At 55.0% G+C, this 18,187-nt stretch overlaps 4 protein-coding genes across 4 annotated transcripts; 3 read left to right on the top strand and 1 right to left on the bottom strand.

The window, feature by feature from the left end:
• Nucleotides 1-192: 192 nt before the first annotated feature.
• CORC01_06002 (filamentation protein) lies at nucleotides 193-4,420 on the top strand (the record flags this gene model as incomplete). The annotated part of the gene is made up of 5 exons (XM_022617644.1): nucleotides 193-297; nucleotides 495-551; nucleotides 667-787; nucleotides 856-3,722; nucleotides 3,782-4,420. The coding sequence occupies 5 exons, from the start codon at nucleotides 193-195 to the stop codon at nucleotides 4,418-4,420; spliced, it is 3,789 nt and encodes a 1,262-aa protein (XP_022475885.1).
• Nucleotides 4,421-5,525: 1,105 nt separating this feature from the next.
• CORC01_06001 (uncharacterized protein) lies at nucleotides 5,526-6,819 on the bottom strand (the record flags this gene model as incomplete). Its single annotated transcript, XM_022617643.1, has 2 exons — nucleotides 5,526-6,609; nucleotides 6,680-6,819. 2 exons carry the CDS (start codon nucleotides 6,817-6,819, stop codon nucleotides 5,526-5,528), a joined length of 1,224 nt encoding a protein of 407 aa, XP_022475884.1.
• A 3,980-nt stretch (nucleotides 6,820-10,799) lies between these two features.
• On the top strand, nucleotides 10,800-12,194 carry CORC01_06000 (uncharacterized protein; the record flags this gene model as incomplete). Its single annotated transcript, XM_022617642.1, has 3 exons — nucleotides 10,800-10,879; nucleotides 10,948-11,475; nucleotides 11,537-12,194. The coding sequence occupies 3 exons, from the start codon at nucleotides 10,800-10,802 to the stop codon at nucleotides 12,192-12,194; spliced, it is 1,266 nt and encodes a 421-aa protein (XP_022475883.1).
• Nucleotides 12,195-14,910: 2,716 nt separating this feature from the next.
• CORC01_05999 (chitin binding protein) lies at nucleotides 14,911-17,908 on the top strand (the record flags this gene model as incomplete). The annotated part of the gene is made up of 4 exons (XM_022617641.1): nucleotides 14,911-15,227; nucleotides 15,285-15,612; nucleotides 15,665-17,768; nucleotides 17,856-17,908. The coding sequence occupies 4 exons, from the start codon at nucleotides 14,911-14,913 to the stop codon at nucleotides 17,906-17,908; spliced, it is 2,802 nt and encodes a 933-aa protein (XP_022475882.1).
• Between the last annotated feature and the right edge of the window lie 279 nt (nucleotides 17,909-18,187).

The following is an 18,187-nucleotide window of genomic DNA, read 5'->3' as shown; positions in this document are numbered from 1 at the left end:
ATGCTGAATGAAACTTTTTCCTGTAAGTGAAGGTACATGCTGATTGTACCTCCCCGGCGACCAGAGGCACTGGTTCTGATTGGCCATTGCGACCCACCTTCTGACCCCTGCAAGGCGGTCCAGTCCAATCTTCAGATGCCATCCTGGCAAGTCTGGTCACCGCCCTGTGTCCGACTGGCCCGTGCTCCCCAGATGTCAATCAAAGGGACCTTGTGCTGCGCTGCCCTGCTCTACAATTCAAAAGCTTGTGCTGTAGCCAGCACTTTTCTGCCGGTTGACCTACCTGGTTTCCCGGGGGTACTTCGTACTTTGGTGGAAGCACTGCCAAACAAGACAAGCGGGCGTGTCCTTGGTATTGCTCCAATCACTTACGCAACGTGCCTTCCCCTACTTAAGCCATTCTTGGGAACTGAACATCGCCAACCCCCCTTCACCCCCCAAGATATCTTCAGCAAATCATCCTAATGCTGTGGACCCAAATGCGCTGCTAGTAGGATTGGTTTGCACTTCTTTCCCGTCACTGGCACTGGCTTCAGCATCGCGAAATGGCTGTGAGTGTTTCCTTGTCCCATTCTCCAGGGGCTGGTAGACCTCTCCCCTGGCTTTGACCCCCATGACGTCGAGATCTCGGAGCTGACCAAATGTTTTCTTCTTTGTTCTTCGCAGCCCGATCCGAACAAGGCCGCCCATTATATCAAGGCACTCGACGATGCTCGCTGCGAGGGCAATTGGAGTGCCGTCCCCGAGTTCGTCCGCAAAATCAGGAAACATGCGCCTGACCGAGCCTGTCCGTCACCTCGAAACAAGCACGCAAGCGCTGCGATGCCGTCGTTACTGACAACGAGTCTCCTCTAGGTCTGACCTTGGCCGCCGAAACGGAATGCTCTGTTGCCAAAGCCACCGACCCCTCCGGTGCCGGACGACCTTCGACATCTGTATCCGCCAAGGATCTCGACGCCGCGAACGTGCAGGCAAAGCTTCAGGACGCAATAGACGGGGAAATAACCCACCCAGAAGACAGGTTCCAAGCTCAGGTTTGCGCGGGATTGCTGCACTGGGTGGTTGGAGAGGTCGATCAGGCAGCGGCCAAGTTGCCGCAGGACATCGAACAAGAGCTTGCACTGCTTGGGACCACCAACAAGGTGTCGGAATGGACCAACATCAGCGCTTTAAAAGCTGCCGCTATTAAGGCGAACTGCCTTACCCGCAATAAAAAGACGGCTGAGGCCCTCGCCGTCTTCGATTCTGCACTGCCATCCGTATCCATGGCTTCAAATCCCCAAAACGCTCACAAGCAGTTCAAAGTCTGGTCTGAACTGTTTCTGACCGAGTACTGTGTGCTTCACAGCGAGGCGCTCCGTTCAAATGAGAGGTCGCTTGCGGATTCTGACTCGCTCGCCTGTTTCCGCTCTTGGGCTAGGTACTGGGAGTCAATGACAGGGCCGGTAACGGGAGGATATGGATACAGGGGTTCGGTCCCAAGACGACAAGTCTGGCTCGAGTACTACTTGGCGTTGACAACTATACTTGAACTGGACATCCCATTCCCAACGGGATTCCTTGGTAAAATCACAGACGAGGCATCCTCCGCGCGAAACCATCTGAGGGTCGAGCTGAAGAAAACCGAGGCCATATACGAGGCACTGCTCATCAGCGAGACCAGCTTCCCCCGAGCCGATGAGACAAGAGAAGAAGTCGAGTCCTTCGTCAAGGCTGTAGTAAGGAATTGGTCCATTCTCTGTGGTCGCGGTTGGGCTGAGAAGGACCTTGGCCAAGGGGGTCGTGAGAGCCTCAGTAGAGGTGTTCTCGACACTTTGTATGCCGCAGCGACAAAGACATATCACTCCACCGCGATTCTCCGATGTCTTTTCACCTTACACTTGGCCGTGGCGGAGTTCGACCTAGCCTTCAAGGCCTTCGACTCGTACCTCGATCTAGTCAGGCACGGCAAGGCCAGGGTGGACAAAACTGGCCACTTGGAGCCCAACCTCGATGATGACGGGACTGTTCTTGAAACCATGTCACAGTGCATTCTTGCGCTATGTCGCTATGGTGGAAGAGAAGCGGTCGAGAAAGCCCGTGTTATTGGCAATGAGCTAGAGGACTGGTTGTCGAGGCTTCCGCAGCTGAGAAATGGCATTGAAAGCGAGAACACTGTCCCCGAAGAGGACGAGGCGACTACCCTTCATCCCAAGATCCGGCCTCATCTGATTGCGTTGTCTTGGCAAGCGATTGGCCTTTCCCAAGCTCAGTGGTCGAGAACCACATATGACGCAGCATCTCGGATTGAGATTCAGACAAAGGCGATCAGATGCCTGAGAAAATCCTTGTCTCCAGAACTGGGTCGCACTAGGGATGTCCGCAGTCTCTTCGCTCTCGGCCTGCTACTCGCCGAGCGTCGAGATTTGACTCCGGCGATTGACATTGTCAAGACAGCACTCATTTCCAACAAGTCTGCCGACAATGAGCAAGATCTATACCACGGCGCGTACTGGCAGGAGCGTTCCCTGATTCCCCTGTGGCATCTCTTAGCGCTGTTGTTGAGCGCGAGACAGGATTACAGCATGGCGGGAAAGGCTTGCGATGGTGCTTTCGAGCAGTTTGGTGATCCCTCAATTCTGTTCGGAAGACAGGATATCCACTTCAAGAGCGAGCATCTTAACGAGGCCGGAGCTCAGGACGAAAAAATCGCTAACGAACGCAAGGGCGTGGTGGATGACATGGATGATACCGAAAAGGAAAGTATTCTCGAGGCCAAGATGACGCAGATCGCCATCATTGAGCTGCTTGAAGGGCCAGATATCGCCGTTAATGCCTGCCCTGAGCTGCTGTCCCTCTTCACAAGGTTGTTCGGAAACCTCGAGGCCAAGCCAAGTATGCAACCGCCCAAGGCTGTTGACACGATGACGGTGCCGAAGAGCTCAGCTGGCACATTGAGGAGTATAAAGGGTAGCTTCTTCGGCTCTACACGAACGCGGCAACCCAGCATAGCTGAAACCGAGAAAACAGTCACGCCCTCCCGCCCACAAACCGCGCAGACACAAGCCAGCGTTGCAGCCCCGACAATACAAGTCACACAAGAGAATGGATCACCGACAGAGAAACGAGCGCGGCGACTTTCCAGTCTAACGCGCCGATCGAGAAGCGAATCGGGTAAAAGACACAGCTTGCGCAAGCGGGACAGCAGCGGTGGCCCCAAGAGGACAGCAAGTGTCAGTAGCGCAGGCACCAATCCACACGGGCCGACGGTTATTGACGGAGAGGTGTTCTTCACTCCGGCCGATGAGCTGCAGCAGTCCGAGTTCTTCCCTCTTACGGGCAACCGTCAGGCTTCAACTGCGTCTTCTGTTTCTCGGGGCCGCTCACTTCATCACCTGGAGTCTTATGCCTCCCAGAAATCAAGATCAACAAATTTCTCCGAAATCTCTGCCAGTGGCACCTACACTATATCAAACCCCTTGCCACTGATCCACTTTCCTCACGACATGGAACGAAGACAAAGAGCTGTACTGCTGGTTAAAGTTTGGTTGATGATTGCGGGATTCTACCGTCGAGCCAACATGTTTGAAGATAGCAAGGGAGCCATTTCGGAAGCGCAGAAGCTTGTAGGAATACTCGAAGCTGAAGTGGCCAAGGATCCTACAGGCTCTCTGTCTATGAGGGGCAATAGCTGGGCGGAGAAGAAGGGTGTCGACGAGCTGCTCGGAGACGTGTGGGCCGAGGTGAGTATAGTCTTAGTACTTGAATAGGTATGAGTTCTTTCAACTAACAGCTTCTATAGCTCGGCTATCTTTCTTTAGCCAAGGGCTCACCTTACTTGGCTCGGTCAGACTTCGAGATGGCCCTCACTCATTATCCCGACCACCCAGCAGCCATTGTCGGCCTATCCGACATCCTGCTCGACATCTACAGTGAGAAAGTCTTGCCGCCACCGGCCGTCCCGACGCTGAGCGTGCCGGAGAACATCTCCAGCCTCTCCCTCCCGCCACCGAATCTTCCCAAGATCGCCGTCCCCCAACACGGTCTCCCGTCAGAACCGCTGGGTCTGGGCTCCAACGCGTCCAGCTCGGGCTCCGCCAGCAGGACAAGCACCCATCAGTCCGCAACGACGGCGTCGTCGGTGAAATCGGTGGAGAGGGCCGACTCGGATGACAAGCTGCCCGCGCCGTACAAGGCGACCTCGGTGCCGACCATCGACCGCCTCGCCGCCCGCGACCGCGCTTACGGCCTCTTGTCTTCCCTCACAAAGCTTGGCAGTGCTTGGAACAACGCGGAGGCCTGGTTCGCGCTGGCCCGGGCGCACGAGGAGAGCGGGCAGGTTGACAAGGCGAAGGAGGTACTTTGGTGGTGCGTCGAGCTGGAGGAGAGCACTGGCGTGCGCGAGTGGCAGTGTCTCGGGAGCGGGGGTTACGTGCTCTAAGCTGGAGTACCTTAATAATTACTACCTACCTATATTTTAGGCGGACACCAGGCCCTGGGATGCAGGCTCTGTTGTCGTTGGTTTATTGCTTGAGGATTCGACTCCGTTTGCTCAAGATTCAAAGAGCAACCATAGTTCTGTACCACAATTCGATATCCCAATTGCATATTTACATTTAGTTTGCCCTTCTTGCTTAGGGCCTTGTCTGCCAAGCGTGTCATGATTTTTTTTTTCTCTCTTGAAATGGGCATTCTTCATTCACCGCGTTCCCCGATGACAGTCGCGGATTGTCCGTTGCGCATTCCTGAGGATGGCTGCAGTATGCAGGCCGTGCCATTGTGAACGCTTATTATTATTATTAGTTTTTCGCTCTCGCAAACCTATAAGTAGGCTATAGAACGTACCTTACCTTGCCGCAGCGCATCTCGCCACACCCGCTATAGCCATAAAAGTACAAATTTAGGCATCAAGGAACCTTGCGGACACTTCGGAGATGAATCTTCTTGCTCCTGCTTGGATAGTCCTCGAGGGTAAAGACAGATGGTAAGCCAACTTCACTGAGAGATTGACCTTCAAAATCGAGGCAGACTGACGGATCGTCCGGGACAGTACTGCCGGATTGGACTGATCATCACTTGTGGTTTCTCCATTTTTGCTCTCGCAAAGTCTTGGTTTAATTGCAGTGAGCAGTTGTACCCTGCAGGGATCGTGGCTCGGAAGAAAGTTTGGAAAGGTTCCAACACTGGAGTTACTTTATAAGACTTACTTCCTCCCGTATAGGCTGGGGATCGTTTAGTGTTGATTGCAGCGACTATTTCGTGGGAGCGAAACTCACCTGTCCACAGCACGGTTGTAGTTGTCTCAATGGTCGCTCATAGTTCATGACCTAAGGTATGCCTTGCATGACTCATTTCTTGAGCTATCTGGTTCCATTTCCCTTTCCCTGCAGGGCCATGACCTCCAAACGCCAAGCCAAATCATATGCTAACAAGTTCCTGTAATGTAACAAACTTTACGGCGGCGCCGTTATTTCATCCCAGATCCATCGCATTGCATGATGCTGCGAGCAAAAGGGTTTCTTGACAGAATGACAGCTGGCCAGCCGTCACCATGGCGTCAGGCCAGGCGGCAACATCGGGTAGTCCCTTCCTTCAATGGACTCTGTACCGGATGGGTATGGTGAATCTACCGCTCGCTCTTCGTACTCTCTGCCGCTACTTTCCGCCTCAACACCTTCAAGGCCTCTCTTCCAATTGGCCTTGCAATTGCCAGGGACATATTTGGCTGCGTCCATAGCTAGCGTAAGCTTGACCTCAGGGCAGTAGTCCCAGATGTGTTTGCGTAGGGCCGGGGTACCCCAGATGGCGCCGTGAAGGTAAAGGCCACTGCCGCCGGTGTGATAGCCCATGGGCTCGTAAAAGCCCTCTCGAGAGTCATCAATGCCCGAGACGAGTTCACCCTCTGCAGCGGCCGCTAGTTTTTCTTTCTCTGCTCCTTTGTTGATCTTTGCAACTTCACCCGAGTGCATCTCGCCACTGAACGTCAATGATACAGTGCCGTTAGCGACCTTGCTTCCGGGTCGGTGAGCAAGGCGCTCAGCGAGCCAGACATCCTCGGGCTCAGATCCATCTACACGCTTCTGATTTCGGAGGATATCAATCATGGCGCTGACACGACGGATAGAGAGGCCACCGTTGCCACCCCACCTGCCGCCAGGGTTCCACGGGGCTCCAATCCAGTCATATTCGAGGTAGTCGTTAATGTTCTGCTTGCTATTGGCGCAGAGGATACTGTCGGTCTGGAACACGAGAAGCCACTCGGCAGGCTGCAGAACGGTCTCGTACAGCCAGAGGGTTGTCAAGAATCGACTGATCATTTCTTGACCAGCCGTGCTCATGTTTGAAGGGATGTACGTCAGGTCGAGCTTGCCGGCGGCAACTTGCTCACGAATCGCCATGGACGCGTTGATAGCCTTTACGGATTCGACAGAGCCCATGAAGCGGAAGCGCCAGTCGGGAGGCACGACGGAGATGAAGTGCAGCATCAATGGCGCAAGAATCGGATTGGGTCGGTTCTCCACGAGAAGAGCGACTTTGGAATGATTGTAGGGTGAATGTGCGTATTCGAGGGAGATTTGCGGTACGGTGATCGTCTTGAGCGTGGGAAGTGACAGCCATCCCGAGAAACCACTAATACGATGTGGTCAGTACTCACTATTCACGAGGAAAACAAGCCGAGATTTCTGGGCCATCAACTTACAGGAAGAGGACGAAGGCGCCAAAGACTCTCATACGGCGGCTCGTCAATGCCCAGACCGAGAGGAATAGGCCCTTAGTGTGCAGCCATCCGTCTGTCATGGTCTTCTCGCCGCTGACAGCAGGCCGTGGTAGCGAGGCCATGATGAGGACGAGAAGGCCAAATATGGCAGAAAAGGCCTCGTTGAGGGTCAAGAAGAGTGCAGTAGGGGCAGTAGCGAAATGCGGCCCCTGAGAGATTTCAGTCGCAGAAGCTACTCAAGCTTGGAGCGGCTTTGAGAGCGGGTGTATTCGCGACTCGCAAATCCGTCCGGTCCACAGAGATTACGCAAGGTCGCTGGCGTGGATGCGTCGGTAGCGTTGCAGGGTAATCAAGGCATGTCCGGTCCGGCGGCTGGTGACGATGACGACAACAGCTGACTCTTGTCGAATAGACGAGCTACTCACGCGGTTGACTGGTCATAGCCCAACTGGTAAAGTTGGTGTGTGTTGAATGGAAGAAGTTCTGGAAGCGAAGAGGATGTGAGAGGCAACAGGATAGAAGAGAGTGAGAAGAGAAAGGGATGAGTTAATTGGGAACTTTGGGAAGGTACCTAGGATTTGCTCATGCACTTCGCCTTGAGGAAGGTAGGTAATTAGGTGTGGCAGGCTGCCAGCTCCTCCCTCGATAGCGACTTAGACGCAACCAGGGACTTGAGGGATGGAATTATCTGATGAAAAGACAGGACGTCCCTTGTCTTCGCCTTCTCAGCGCCTTTTTGAGAGCGCCTGCTTATTCTCCTCGTCTTCCTCCTCCTCCTCCGCCTCCGGACCCTCCCCCCTTTCCTTGGCAGCTATCCACGCCAGCGCCGGGCCGGATGGGAAAAGGAACAGTGGGCGCCGCGAGAGACTGGAGACTTTTTGAGAGCGAAATGGTCGCGGATTCCAATCAACAGGCCTGGCCCTGGGTCGTGGAAGTTTCAAGCAAAGGGAAGCCAATGAACTGTTTTAGTGGGCTCTCGAGGCTTTGGGCGAAAAGGGCTCCCCGAAGAGCCCAAAAGCAACACGGACCATGGGCCGCGTCGATGAATCTTGCCGGCTTCCCTTGCTGCCCACATCGCCGACCGTCTCCCAGCCCCTGCCAAACCGCGCAATGCAGCCAGCCACTGTTGCAGTGTCTAATTTGGTCGAGTACCGATTATGTACCTGTAAGTACCGCTACCCTTCTCACCTACGCTGGGCACGTTGGATGCGATGGTCGGGTGCGATAGCGACAGCGATGAGGGACGACAATCCTGGTAGGCAATCAGCGAGCCAGATCTTCCAGTTGATGTGCTGTCTTTGTCTCCTGGCCACACCACCAGGTGCTCGCTGAACTCAGCCTGTCACTGCCACTGCCTACTTGCTCTGTTTGATCCTCCCTCCAATCCAAGCTGCACAGCCAGGACGATACGAAGCGGCACAGCAAGTCGCAGGTCAGCTTTCCCTGTCGAGAAAGCAGCGGCCTTGCGAGGAGAAATCACGAGAACCGGTCACTTTCGTCCCATGATACCACCCTGATTCAAGTACCGAGCTCGAGGATATTGACAGCCTCATCCCAGCCAAGAGTTTCCCATCCAAACCCAGACAGACCAACCCCAACCTCGGGGTACCATGCCCAGCTATTTCGTACAGCGCAACCAACAATCACCACCTCGAGCCAGTCTCTCGGTATTGCCGGCCGTGACACTCATAATCCGGCTGTATTCAAGACCAGGGTTTGACCCAAGGCGTCCAATGGGATGGTCATCAGTACGTGGTAGACCGCAACTCCATATGAACTCTCGCGATGGGGGAGCCTCGCACCAAATGAGGGTGCTATTCGGATTCCAAATCAGTTTAATCTCGACTCCTGGCCACAGGCGATATCATACAAGGGCGCACAAGGGAGACCGTGCAAGGTCCATGTCTCACGTTCCGAGAGATGCATCAACACGACTTGCACTTAAACTTTTTTGCGACGAAAGCATATTATCTACATGTACTCCGTATGGGACGTATGCACCGTGACACTGGTGGCTGTCTGCTTAATCCGCCACCATCAACATGTTCATCACATGCACGACGTAGGAATAGACGAGTCGGTGAAAGGTGGTGGGCAAGCGAGCTGCTTCCTGCTGCTTCACCGCACGCAAGTGTGAACGAGGCCGTGTCAGCCTGTATTGCCGACAAACATGGAAGCTTTCCCGAACATCTCAAGTCTGTAGCGGCACAGCCCAATGCAAGGCTCGGTGTATGGTCCCTGCTGGGCATCCCAGGGCCTACTTGGACGAGGCAAGTCCAAGCAAGGAGCGAAGCGAATAAAATAGGCTTCGTTTCCAAGGTTCGACTATCAGATTCCACCCGACACAGTTGTCTTGTGCAGTCGCATTATTGTTGCAGCACGCGAGGAATGCAACGGGCGGGGCGGGCGCAGATGAGAGTCTAATAATCTATATCGCGGCGACTCACCACTTTTAAAAAAAAAAAAAAAAAAAAAAAGGAAAAAAAAAGGGTTCACCTCTTCCTAGGAGAAGAAACTTCGTGCTCACCTTCTCGCCTCGGCCTTCTTTTTTCCAGTAGCTTCCAGTAGCGCGGATCCAGTCATGCCGCCTGCGCAATCTGCTCGTCAACGCAGGGTTGAGCGGAGAGCACGTCCGCTGCCGCGCAAATGAAAAAGGCTGACAGCCTGGCGCTTGGAAACGGCCTTGTTGCTGACGAGCCGCCGTTCGAACGTCATCTGGAGTTGTGAGGACGCCGTGCGCTGATAGAAGATGGAGGTTCAGTTGTCGAGTAATGATGGTTCACAGCACTGCAGGAGTTTGGGCGAATGGAGGCAAGATTGGCGAACCGGTGCAACACGAGACGAATCTCTTCTCGAGGGAGAGAAACAAGCCATTGCTGGGATGCAGTCGAAATTTGATACAAGATGTTGGGTTGATGGCCGTAATGCACTTGGAAGTTGGAACCTTGTCTTGCTCGAGACGACAACGCATCTCAGCCGGAAGACGAGACCGAGTCGCAGTGAGGGAAGGAACACTCCCAGGTTGTGAACTCCTACCTACGATTGTAGGTAACGAAGGGAGGAACCCGCGCAATGTGGGGCTACCTGAGCGGGAGGAACCCTTCCCTGCATGCCTCCACGACGACGTCCGACGGCACCAAAAGAAGGAAGGAAAAGGAAAGTGAATATCGAAGTGCAATGGGAAGGTACGGATACATTTGAGTACCAACCCGCTACTCGCACTCTCCGTCGTCTCCCTGCGCCCATGTGCTGGATGTTCCGGTGTGGGTGCCGTTCCAACTCTGGGGGGCTACCTACTGTGCAAGCCTGTAAGGTAAGCACCTACCTTCTCCTCGACCTTAGGCCCCACTTCCTCCCACATCTTCCGCCAAGCCTCTCACACACACTCTTTCTCTCACTCTCACTTTGCTCCAGCTAGCGGGCGGTCGACGGCCTATCGACATTGGGATCGGTTGATTGAAGACAGGTTTCCCCCCTCTTTCCCGGCACCCGCTCCAAGACCCTGCACCCAGCAGAACGAGTGGGATTTCGGTGACATCCGACTCCAGCCCCCACCCCCCAGCCAGTGAGTACCCGCCGCCTGCAGACGCGATTCGTCATCTAACAAACTTCGCCGTCCTCTCTACCTCTGGATTATTGAGCGACTTGCGAGTCCCTCGTATTTCCCTTTTCGCTTTTCCCTCTCCCTTGGACTGCGGATGACACTTGTCTCTTGCTGCCGACTGCACGCAACGCAAACTCCAGGACCAACCGCGCCGGCCGAGTCTAAAGTCGCTGAGAATTCCTCCGCGTCTACGCCCTTGGAAAGCTGAATCGTTCCCAAGAGTTCAGCCTGTTCACAACACGAAACCAAGTCCATATTGGCATTCAGTCTCGGCGGTTTCAACACGTGCTCGACATGACGCGCCTCTGACCAGCAACTTTCCGTCAAGCCAGAGAGACTTTCCGATTTTCCAGCTTCTAATTGCCTCGACCTTTTGCAATCGATTTTAACCCACCAAAGCGATACCGTCCCTGCCTCCGTCCCATTCTCTCGTTTGCGCCGTGCTCTTGCTGCGCCGTTCCTGGACGTTGACATCTCAGACGTTGACATCTCAGCGACATGGGTGCCACAAACGGTTCTTCCGGCGTCTTCGCCATCACCAAGACCCGGCTCCTGCTAATTGCGTCGCTGGCCATCACGTTCGTCCCCCAAGTCGCAATCCTACCTGACCCTTTGCCTATGAATGACATGCTAATCGCGTTTGCAGATGGTGGTTTGCTCATCTCCTGCCGAGCTACAAGCCCATGATCAAGGCCGAGTTTAAGTCGAGATTGGACGAGGCCCGCCAGAAGATTCCCAAGATCAAGGTTGATTGGAAACCTGACCTCAGCAAAGACCCGAGATCCAATTACAACGCGTCCAAATTAGCATTGATCATCGAGCCGCGACCTATTTCGCACCTCGTACCTCAGCTGTTGCACATGACCTCGGTGGTGCCTCCAGACTGGAGATTCCTGTTCATCGGCTCCAACAAGAGCGTAGTCAGCGTCGCCCGGAGCTACGGCATCAAGCACCAGCAGGTCATTGGCAAGCTCGACTTGATGGTCCTCCCTGAGCCCTGGGAGATTGACACCAAGGAACACGTCTTTCGCCTCCTGACTGATCTTCGCTTTTACGAAGAGTTTCTCCCTGGCGTGGAATGGATTCTCAAGTTCGAATCCGACAGCATTCTCTGCTCCAACTCACCAACCAGCCTCAACGATTGGCTGGACTGGAGTTGGGCTGGCGCACCCAAGTATGTCTTGCCTTCAGGTTTTCCTCCAAGGCCTCCCTCCCTTGCTAACCCCCATCCACAGAACCCCTGATGATCGCTTCTCGGGCAACGGCGGCCTTTCTCTCCGACGAGTCTCGTCCATCAAGAGAGTGTTGCAATTCCAGGAAAGATACAATGACACTGAAGCCGAAGACGAGTGGTACGGGAAGCGACTTTGGGTCATGCAGGGCGAAAAGGTAGCCCACGGAAAAAAGGGTGTTTTGGCAGTGGAAGACGTCTACATGGAGAAGCCCATGGGTTACCATATCAAGGATGGTGGCCAGGGCATTTCGGACAAAGTGTGGAAGAACGCCAGTCAACGGAAAAAGATTTTTGACTACTGCCCCGAACTCAGCTTGATTATGGATATGAAATTGGAGCGCGAGCGCTGCGATGGCGACAACAAAGAAGGCGGCATGGGCCCAACGGACAGCGAGAAAGAAAAGGCCATCGAAGAGGCTAAGAAGCAAGAAGAAGAGAAAGAACGCCTGAAGAAGGAAGCTGAAGATGAAAAGCAAAGAAAGGCGGAAGAAGAGCGCCAAAAGTCGGAGCAAAAATCGAAAGTCACCGAGGCAGACATTGACAAGCCCCTCAACGAAGACGGCAACACTTCGACAGGTGACGATGATGCCGATGCGAAAGCGAAGGCGATGGCTGCTGAGGCGCAGGCAAAGGCTGCCGAAAAGGCTCGGAACGCCTAAGCTTGGGGTTGTCGACCGATGAGAAGATTGGCGTACACCACCAAAGCGTACCCGGTTCCCTAACGGGTCTCGGCAACCCGAACTGACAATCAACAATCGGCTCTCGGCATGCCGAGCCTCATAATTCGAGGACGTTGAGCATCTAGTTCGGTGTGGTCACAAACAACGCTGAAAGAAAGGCGTTCGAGCTGATGTGGCGACAAGGAGGTTGATGGCAAAGCCCGAGGCCAGGATGGTTGATGACAGCCCGTGACATCGGGTTGTGGCGTTTGGCAATGATTGAGAATGCCGCAAACAGCTCTGCGGGGAGGATCTGGTCGCTTTTGAAGCGGCGTCACCTGTAAGAATAACGAATGGTCCGATAGTGGATTTGATATACCAGTTCCGGAGAGGAAAGGATGTGGCGTTGGGCGTACTGGAGTTACGAAGTACCCGACCTTATCCAACAAAGTCGCAGCCGGAATGTCGGCACGTCAGCGCAGATCAGGAAGCTGATGTGGAATGCTGTTGGGCACAAGACAGAAATTAAATGACACTTTATCAGCAAAACAAACCTGCATTCGAGCAGTCCATCACACGATCCGAGTGCCCACAGTGATATGTCACACAACGCACCAGCCGATGACTCTTCATACTCGTGGCTCAGTCAGGCTTGGCTGGTTCCCAATTCTGGGGATTCCTTGAGATGCAAACTTCGGCTTCGGATCGATCTGGCCCAGCCACGAGCCTGTGGTGGGATGTGCACGATTGATTTGATCTTCTGCATGCTACAGCTGCAAGGCTTTGTTCGCTTGAGTGCGCGCAAAGTTCAGTTGACATTCAGTAGTTTCTCCTTTTTGATCGTCAAAGCTCGAGTGTGACGAGCAAGCCATACCAGGCTGCCGGATCGTCTGCGTCTGTTCTGACCTGAAGTATGCTTATTCCCTGCTTCCGTGCTCTCTCTAAGGTACCCTCACCTGCGTGCCTGAGGTAGCGACAAACCTTTTTTTTTCCATGAGGCTAATGCATTAGAGGCAAAATGCCAGTGCCAAGACCACATGGCTCGGAGGTTAATGAAAGCAATGTCAAACCGCAATACGCAATGGACACTGAGCCCAAATTACAGGAGAGACACCAAACCTGGCCAAGAAAGATGGCCGTGTGTCAGGGGGACGGGCTCACCATCGTGGTGCAGCAACGCCAAGGGTCTAGCTTTTCCCACGTTGCAGTGCTCTCTCCTCGGAGAAAGCCAAGGGTTTACGAGCGAGAGAGTGTTACACTAGACACTGTAGAAAAAGAGAGTACTAGAAGTAGAGAGAGTGGGCGAGAGAGAGGCTCAGCAGGAGGAATGAATGATGGGATCGGCCGGGAACACGTCCGCATCCGTCGAATTCTATTTTTCTCTCCGATCTTGTGTCTTGGAGCTTGGAGGAATCCAGTCATCCGAAGACGCTACTGCCAGGCACGAGCCGTCTTCGACTAGGGTCCAGCGTGGATTGTTCGTTCTCGACCTCGATACCCTGAAATTCTTGGGGGGATGGGATGGGATGGGATGGGATGGAACGGGTACTGTCTTACTCTTACATACACCACAAGCTCGTCCCTGTCGGGCAAGCACTATCCCGACTTTCCCAGGAGCGGCAGGCTTGTTCATCTGCTGGCTGCGTTTTCACCTCGATCGGTCAGTGGATGCGAACCCCTCCTCTGATCTGTGCAAGCCAGAAGGGTCCAACGATGCTTGCCCGCAGCGTGGCATTCTTCCATCACTCGAAGCCCTGTTGGGTGGCACTGGTGGTCCCGTCGGTGCGTCTCGGTCAGCCACTGGCGTTGCTACGGCGTCCCCATCTGTTGGACGGTCCGTCAAAGTCGCAACCGGTGGCTTGTCGCCTGGCCCCGGTGCCCCGGTGCCCCCGCCATGACCGCGTTGCTCTCATGGTGTAGTCTCGCCTTCGCCTCGCCTCGCCTCGCCTCTTCTCTACAAGTCTACATCGGTCCATCATGACCTCTATCCGTCCCTAACCCCCACATCTGGTCTTCGGTTTCGCTGTCTTCGGCATGGTCTCACTCATAGGCTTGTCATCGAAATCTTTATCGGCCGCGATGGGTAGAGGGTGGGGTACGTATGTTGGCGCCAGATTGGATGGACCCATCTGGATAGGTTATGTTTAGGACGATTTGCGGGTGAGAACGACGAACAAGCGCGTCATGTCGTTCTCCATTACATGATGATGGGCTCTGATGGGTTCTCTCTACACCCGTCCATCCGCCCCGGACGGCGCGAGCTTTGAGGCCTCGACGCCACGCTAACTTTCCCGACCCGGCAGAGCCTGCGCGCGACTAGCCTCGCGATCCTCCAATTTCCATTGTGGTATTCGTCGGTCTTCCCAGTCGAATAGAGGAGGGGTGTATGTCTTTTTGCGGCCATCGCCAGATCTGGCTACGGAGAATGTCTCTGATGCCGTTTTCTACTGCGACATCAAAATGAACGCCTCTCCGGTCTCCTGTATATAATACTGCGAACCGCACGAGTTCTACATCATGCTCTCCTTCTCGGCATCCCTCTATCAAGGTGCTTCAGTGTCCTACTAAAGAAGCCTAAGAGCACTCTTTCATCTCTTAGGTTGTGTTCTGGAATTTTGTTTCCTCGAAGGCGGTCTTTTTGATAATCGTCTTCCACTTACATCAACCTAATCACCGGTATCTGAGTGATTTCATTTTCAGTATCAACAGAGTCATCATGCGTTGGACTCCTGTTGTACTAGCCACCCTGGCAGGGCTAGAGGCAGCTCATGCTCACGACGAGAACGATGTCCCCCACCCGAATATGGTTTTGCCCCGTCATCGCAGCGTCGACGACCTGCGGCAGAGACGTTATGCTTTCGAGCCCTGGAACCCGCCGACGGTAGCGAACAAGCCACGGGCGGACGGCGTGCGCCTGAGTCCTCGCCAGGCATCATCGACCCCGTCGGCATCATCGATCCCTTTGGGAGACAACTCCCAGTGCGGAGGGACCTATGGCAGGTGTGCCGATGGATACTGCTGTTCACCTTCCGGGTATGTGGATTTACTTGTTTGTATATGGCATTGACGGGTCGACTAACTTATTATCAGATGGTGTGGTCAATCCGAGGCCTACTGCGCGTCCCCTGATTGCCAGATCAACTACGGTCCTGCTTGTGACGGCAATGAGAGGCCCACTGGTGCTGATACCTCCAACATTCCGAGACCCCAGCTTGGTAACATCCCTTACGGTGGTGTTGGAATCTATGACTGCGTCAATCAGGGTGATGTCGCAATCACGTACGATGACGGTCCTTACATTTACACCAATGCCATGTTGGATGCCTTCAAGGCTCACAGTGCCGTCGCTACTTTCTTCATCACCGGTAACAATATTGGCAAGGGCATGATTAACATCAATTACAGCGATGTCATCACGGTAAGCTTTGCAATCCCACATGCTCTTGATTGCTTGATCTGACAGTTCCCAGCGAATGATTGCCGAAGGTCACCAGGTTGCCAGCCACACGTGGTCACACGAGAATCTGGACCAGTTGACGCTGGCCCAGCGCCAGAATCAAATGATATACAACGAGATCGCTTTCATGGATATCCTCGGCTTCTTCCCAACCTATATGCGTCCGCCTTACTCCATCTGCGGAGCCGAGTGCGAGCAGCAGATGAGCGACCTGGGTTATCACATCACCTACTTCGATCTCGACACGCAGGGTTACCTCCATACTGACCCCACCCAGATCGGGTTCAGCATCAACCTGTGGGACCAGGCCATGCTGGCTCGCACGCCTTGCAACGGCAGCTACTTGCACATCGAGCACGACATCCACCAGACGATTGCCACGACTCTTACGAACCACATCCTCGACTCCGTCGTTGCCAATGGCTGGAACGCCGTCACCGTTGGCACTTGCCTGGGTGACCCTCCCGAGAACTGGTACCGCGGCAACGTCCCCAGCTACAACTTCAACTTCACGGCCGTCAGCCCAACAGCCTGTCCCAGCACCACCAGCTCGTCTTTAACCTCGACCACGACTTCCTCTTTTTCGCCCACATCCTCCGCCATCTCCAATTCCACTACCCTCCCCGTCTCCCTCGACGCTACCTGCGGTGCCGCCGCCGGCAACACCTGCCTGGGCTCCACGTTTGGAAACTGCTGCTCCGGCGCCGGATACTGTGGAAGCACCGCGGCCTACTGCGGCACGAGCTGCCAGTCCAAGTACGGCACTTGCGGAAGTTCGGCTTTGAACACCGTCGCCAATTCTACTTCGAGCATCAGCGCCAACTCCTCGAGCCGTGCCGCCAACTCCACTTTGAGTAGCGCCACCTCAGGTAGGACATCTTCCTCTTTGTCGACCACCCGCAACGGCACCAGCACCAGCTCCAGCTCGCGCACCGGGACCAGCAGCAGCGGCAGCTCTTCCCGCACTGGCACCTCGAGCTCCAGTTCGCGCACTGGTACCAGTAGCAGCGGCAGCTCTTCCCGCAGCGGCACGTCGAGCTCCAGTTCGCGCACTGGTACCAGTAGCAGCGGCAGCTCTTCCCGCACCGGCACGTCTAGCTCCAGTTCGCGCACCAGTACCGGCAGCAGCAGCTCCTCGCGTTCCGGTACTTCCAGCTCCGGCTCTTCCACCCGTACCGGATCCTCGTCTTCTTCGTCGTCTAATACTCGCTCTTCCTCAGGCACCGGCACGGCGTCCGCCTCCAGCTCCGCGGCGTCTTCCACTTCAACGCTGCCCGTCTCCACCGGCGGCGACTGCGGTGCCACCAGCGGAAAGCAATGCTTCGGGTCAACCTTTGGCAACTGCTGCTCAGTCTACAATTACTGCGGTAATACCCCCGCCCACTGCGGCGTCGGTTGCCAGTCTGCTTTCGGTACCTGCAACAGCACGTCCTCTTCCAGCTCTTCCACTGGTGCTAGCAGCTCTGGCTCGGCCTCTGTCAGCGGCAGTGCCACCTCTTCGTCCTCTGGTGTCCTCCCGAGCACCTCTGTCATCTCCACCAGCGGCCAGTGCGGTGCCGCCGCTGGCCAATCTTGCTTGGGAAGCACATTCGGCAACTGCTGCTCGGTTTACAACTACTGCGGCAGCACCCCCGCCCACTGCGGCACCGGTTGCCAGCCAGGCTACGGAACCTGCAATGGCACGACCGTCGCCTCCAGCTCCGCTGCCGCCGGAGGTTCGTCGGCCGCGAATAGCGCTTCCTCAGTCGTCGTTGCCAGCGGCAGCACTACCGCCAACGCCGCCGCCGCGACCAATACAAAGATCTCGACCAACGGCGAGTGCGCCGGCACGGCCGGCTTCAACTGCCTAGGCTCCAACTTTGGTGACTGCTGCTCGCCTTACAACTACTGCGGCAACACCACCGCCCACTGCGACACGGGCTGCCAGAGCGGCTTCGGAAAGTGCTCCGGCACGGGCGTCAACGCTCAGGTCTCGCTCAACGGCAACTGCGGTGCCACCAACGGCGGAGCCTCCTGCGTCGGCTCGGCCTTTGGCAACTGCTGCTCGCCGTACGGATACTGCGGCAGTACTTCCGCGTTCTGCGGCACCGGCTGCCAGACTGGATACGGTACCTGTAGTAAGTAATCCAAATCGAGGAAACCCAGCTATTATACAGCTAGGCCTCAGCGTATAAGATTGGTTAGCTGATTAGATTAAATCACAGATTCGCCATCCGGTTCTGGTACTTCCGCCGCCTCGGGGCCTGCAGCGACGTAAGCTGCGGCTTCTACCGTCAAGACGGCCGCCACCGCCGGCACTGCCTGTGGTTCGTCGGCGAATACAAAGTGCGGTGACGGTTTCTGCTGTACGCTTCTGAACGTCTGCGCCAGCACCAAGCTCTTGCTCGTCACGAGCCCGTCGTGTTTGCCAGATGAGCTGGGGCAGTAGTTGTTTTTAATATGTAATGCATTATCAGCTAGACATGGCAAGTGAAAGCGAGCGGGTTGTTAAAAAATTGGAGAGATGGGGCAAGACCCAAAGGTTGCTATTCATTGG

Source organism: Colletotrichum orchidophilum, assembly GCF_001831195.1.
Source record: "Colletotrichum orchidophilum strain IMI 309357 chromosome Unknown Scaffold_43.1, whole genome shotgun sequence".
Taxonomy (NCBI): Eukaryota; Fungi; Ascomycota; class Sordariomycetes; order Glomerellales; family Glomerellaceae; genus Colletotrichum; species Colletotrichum orchidophilum.
The sequence above is the reverse complement of the archived record's forward strand: the minus strand, read 5'-3'. Positions and strand labels throughout refer to the sequence as shown.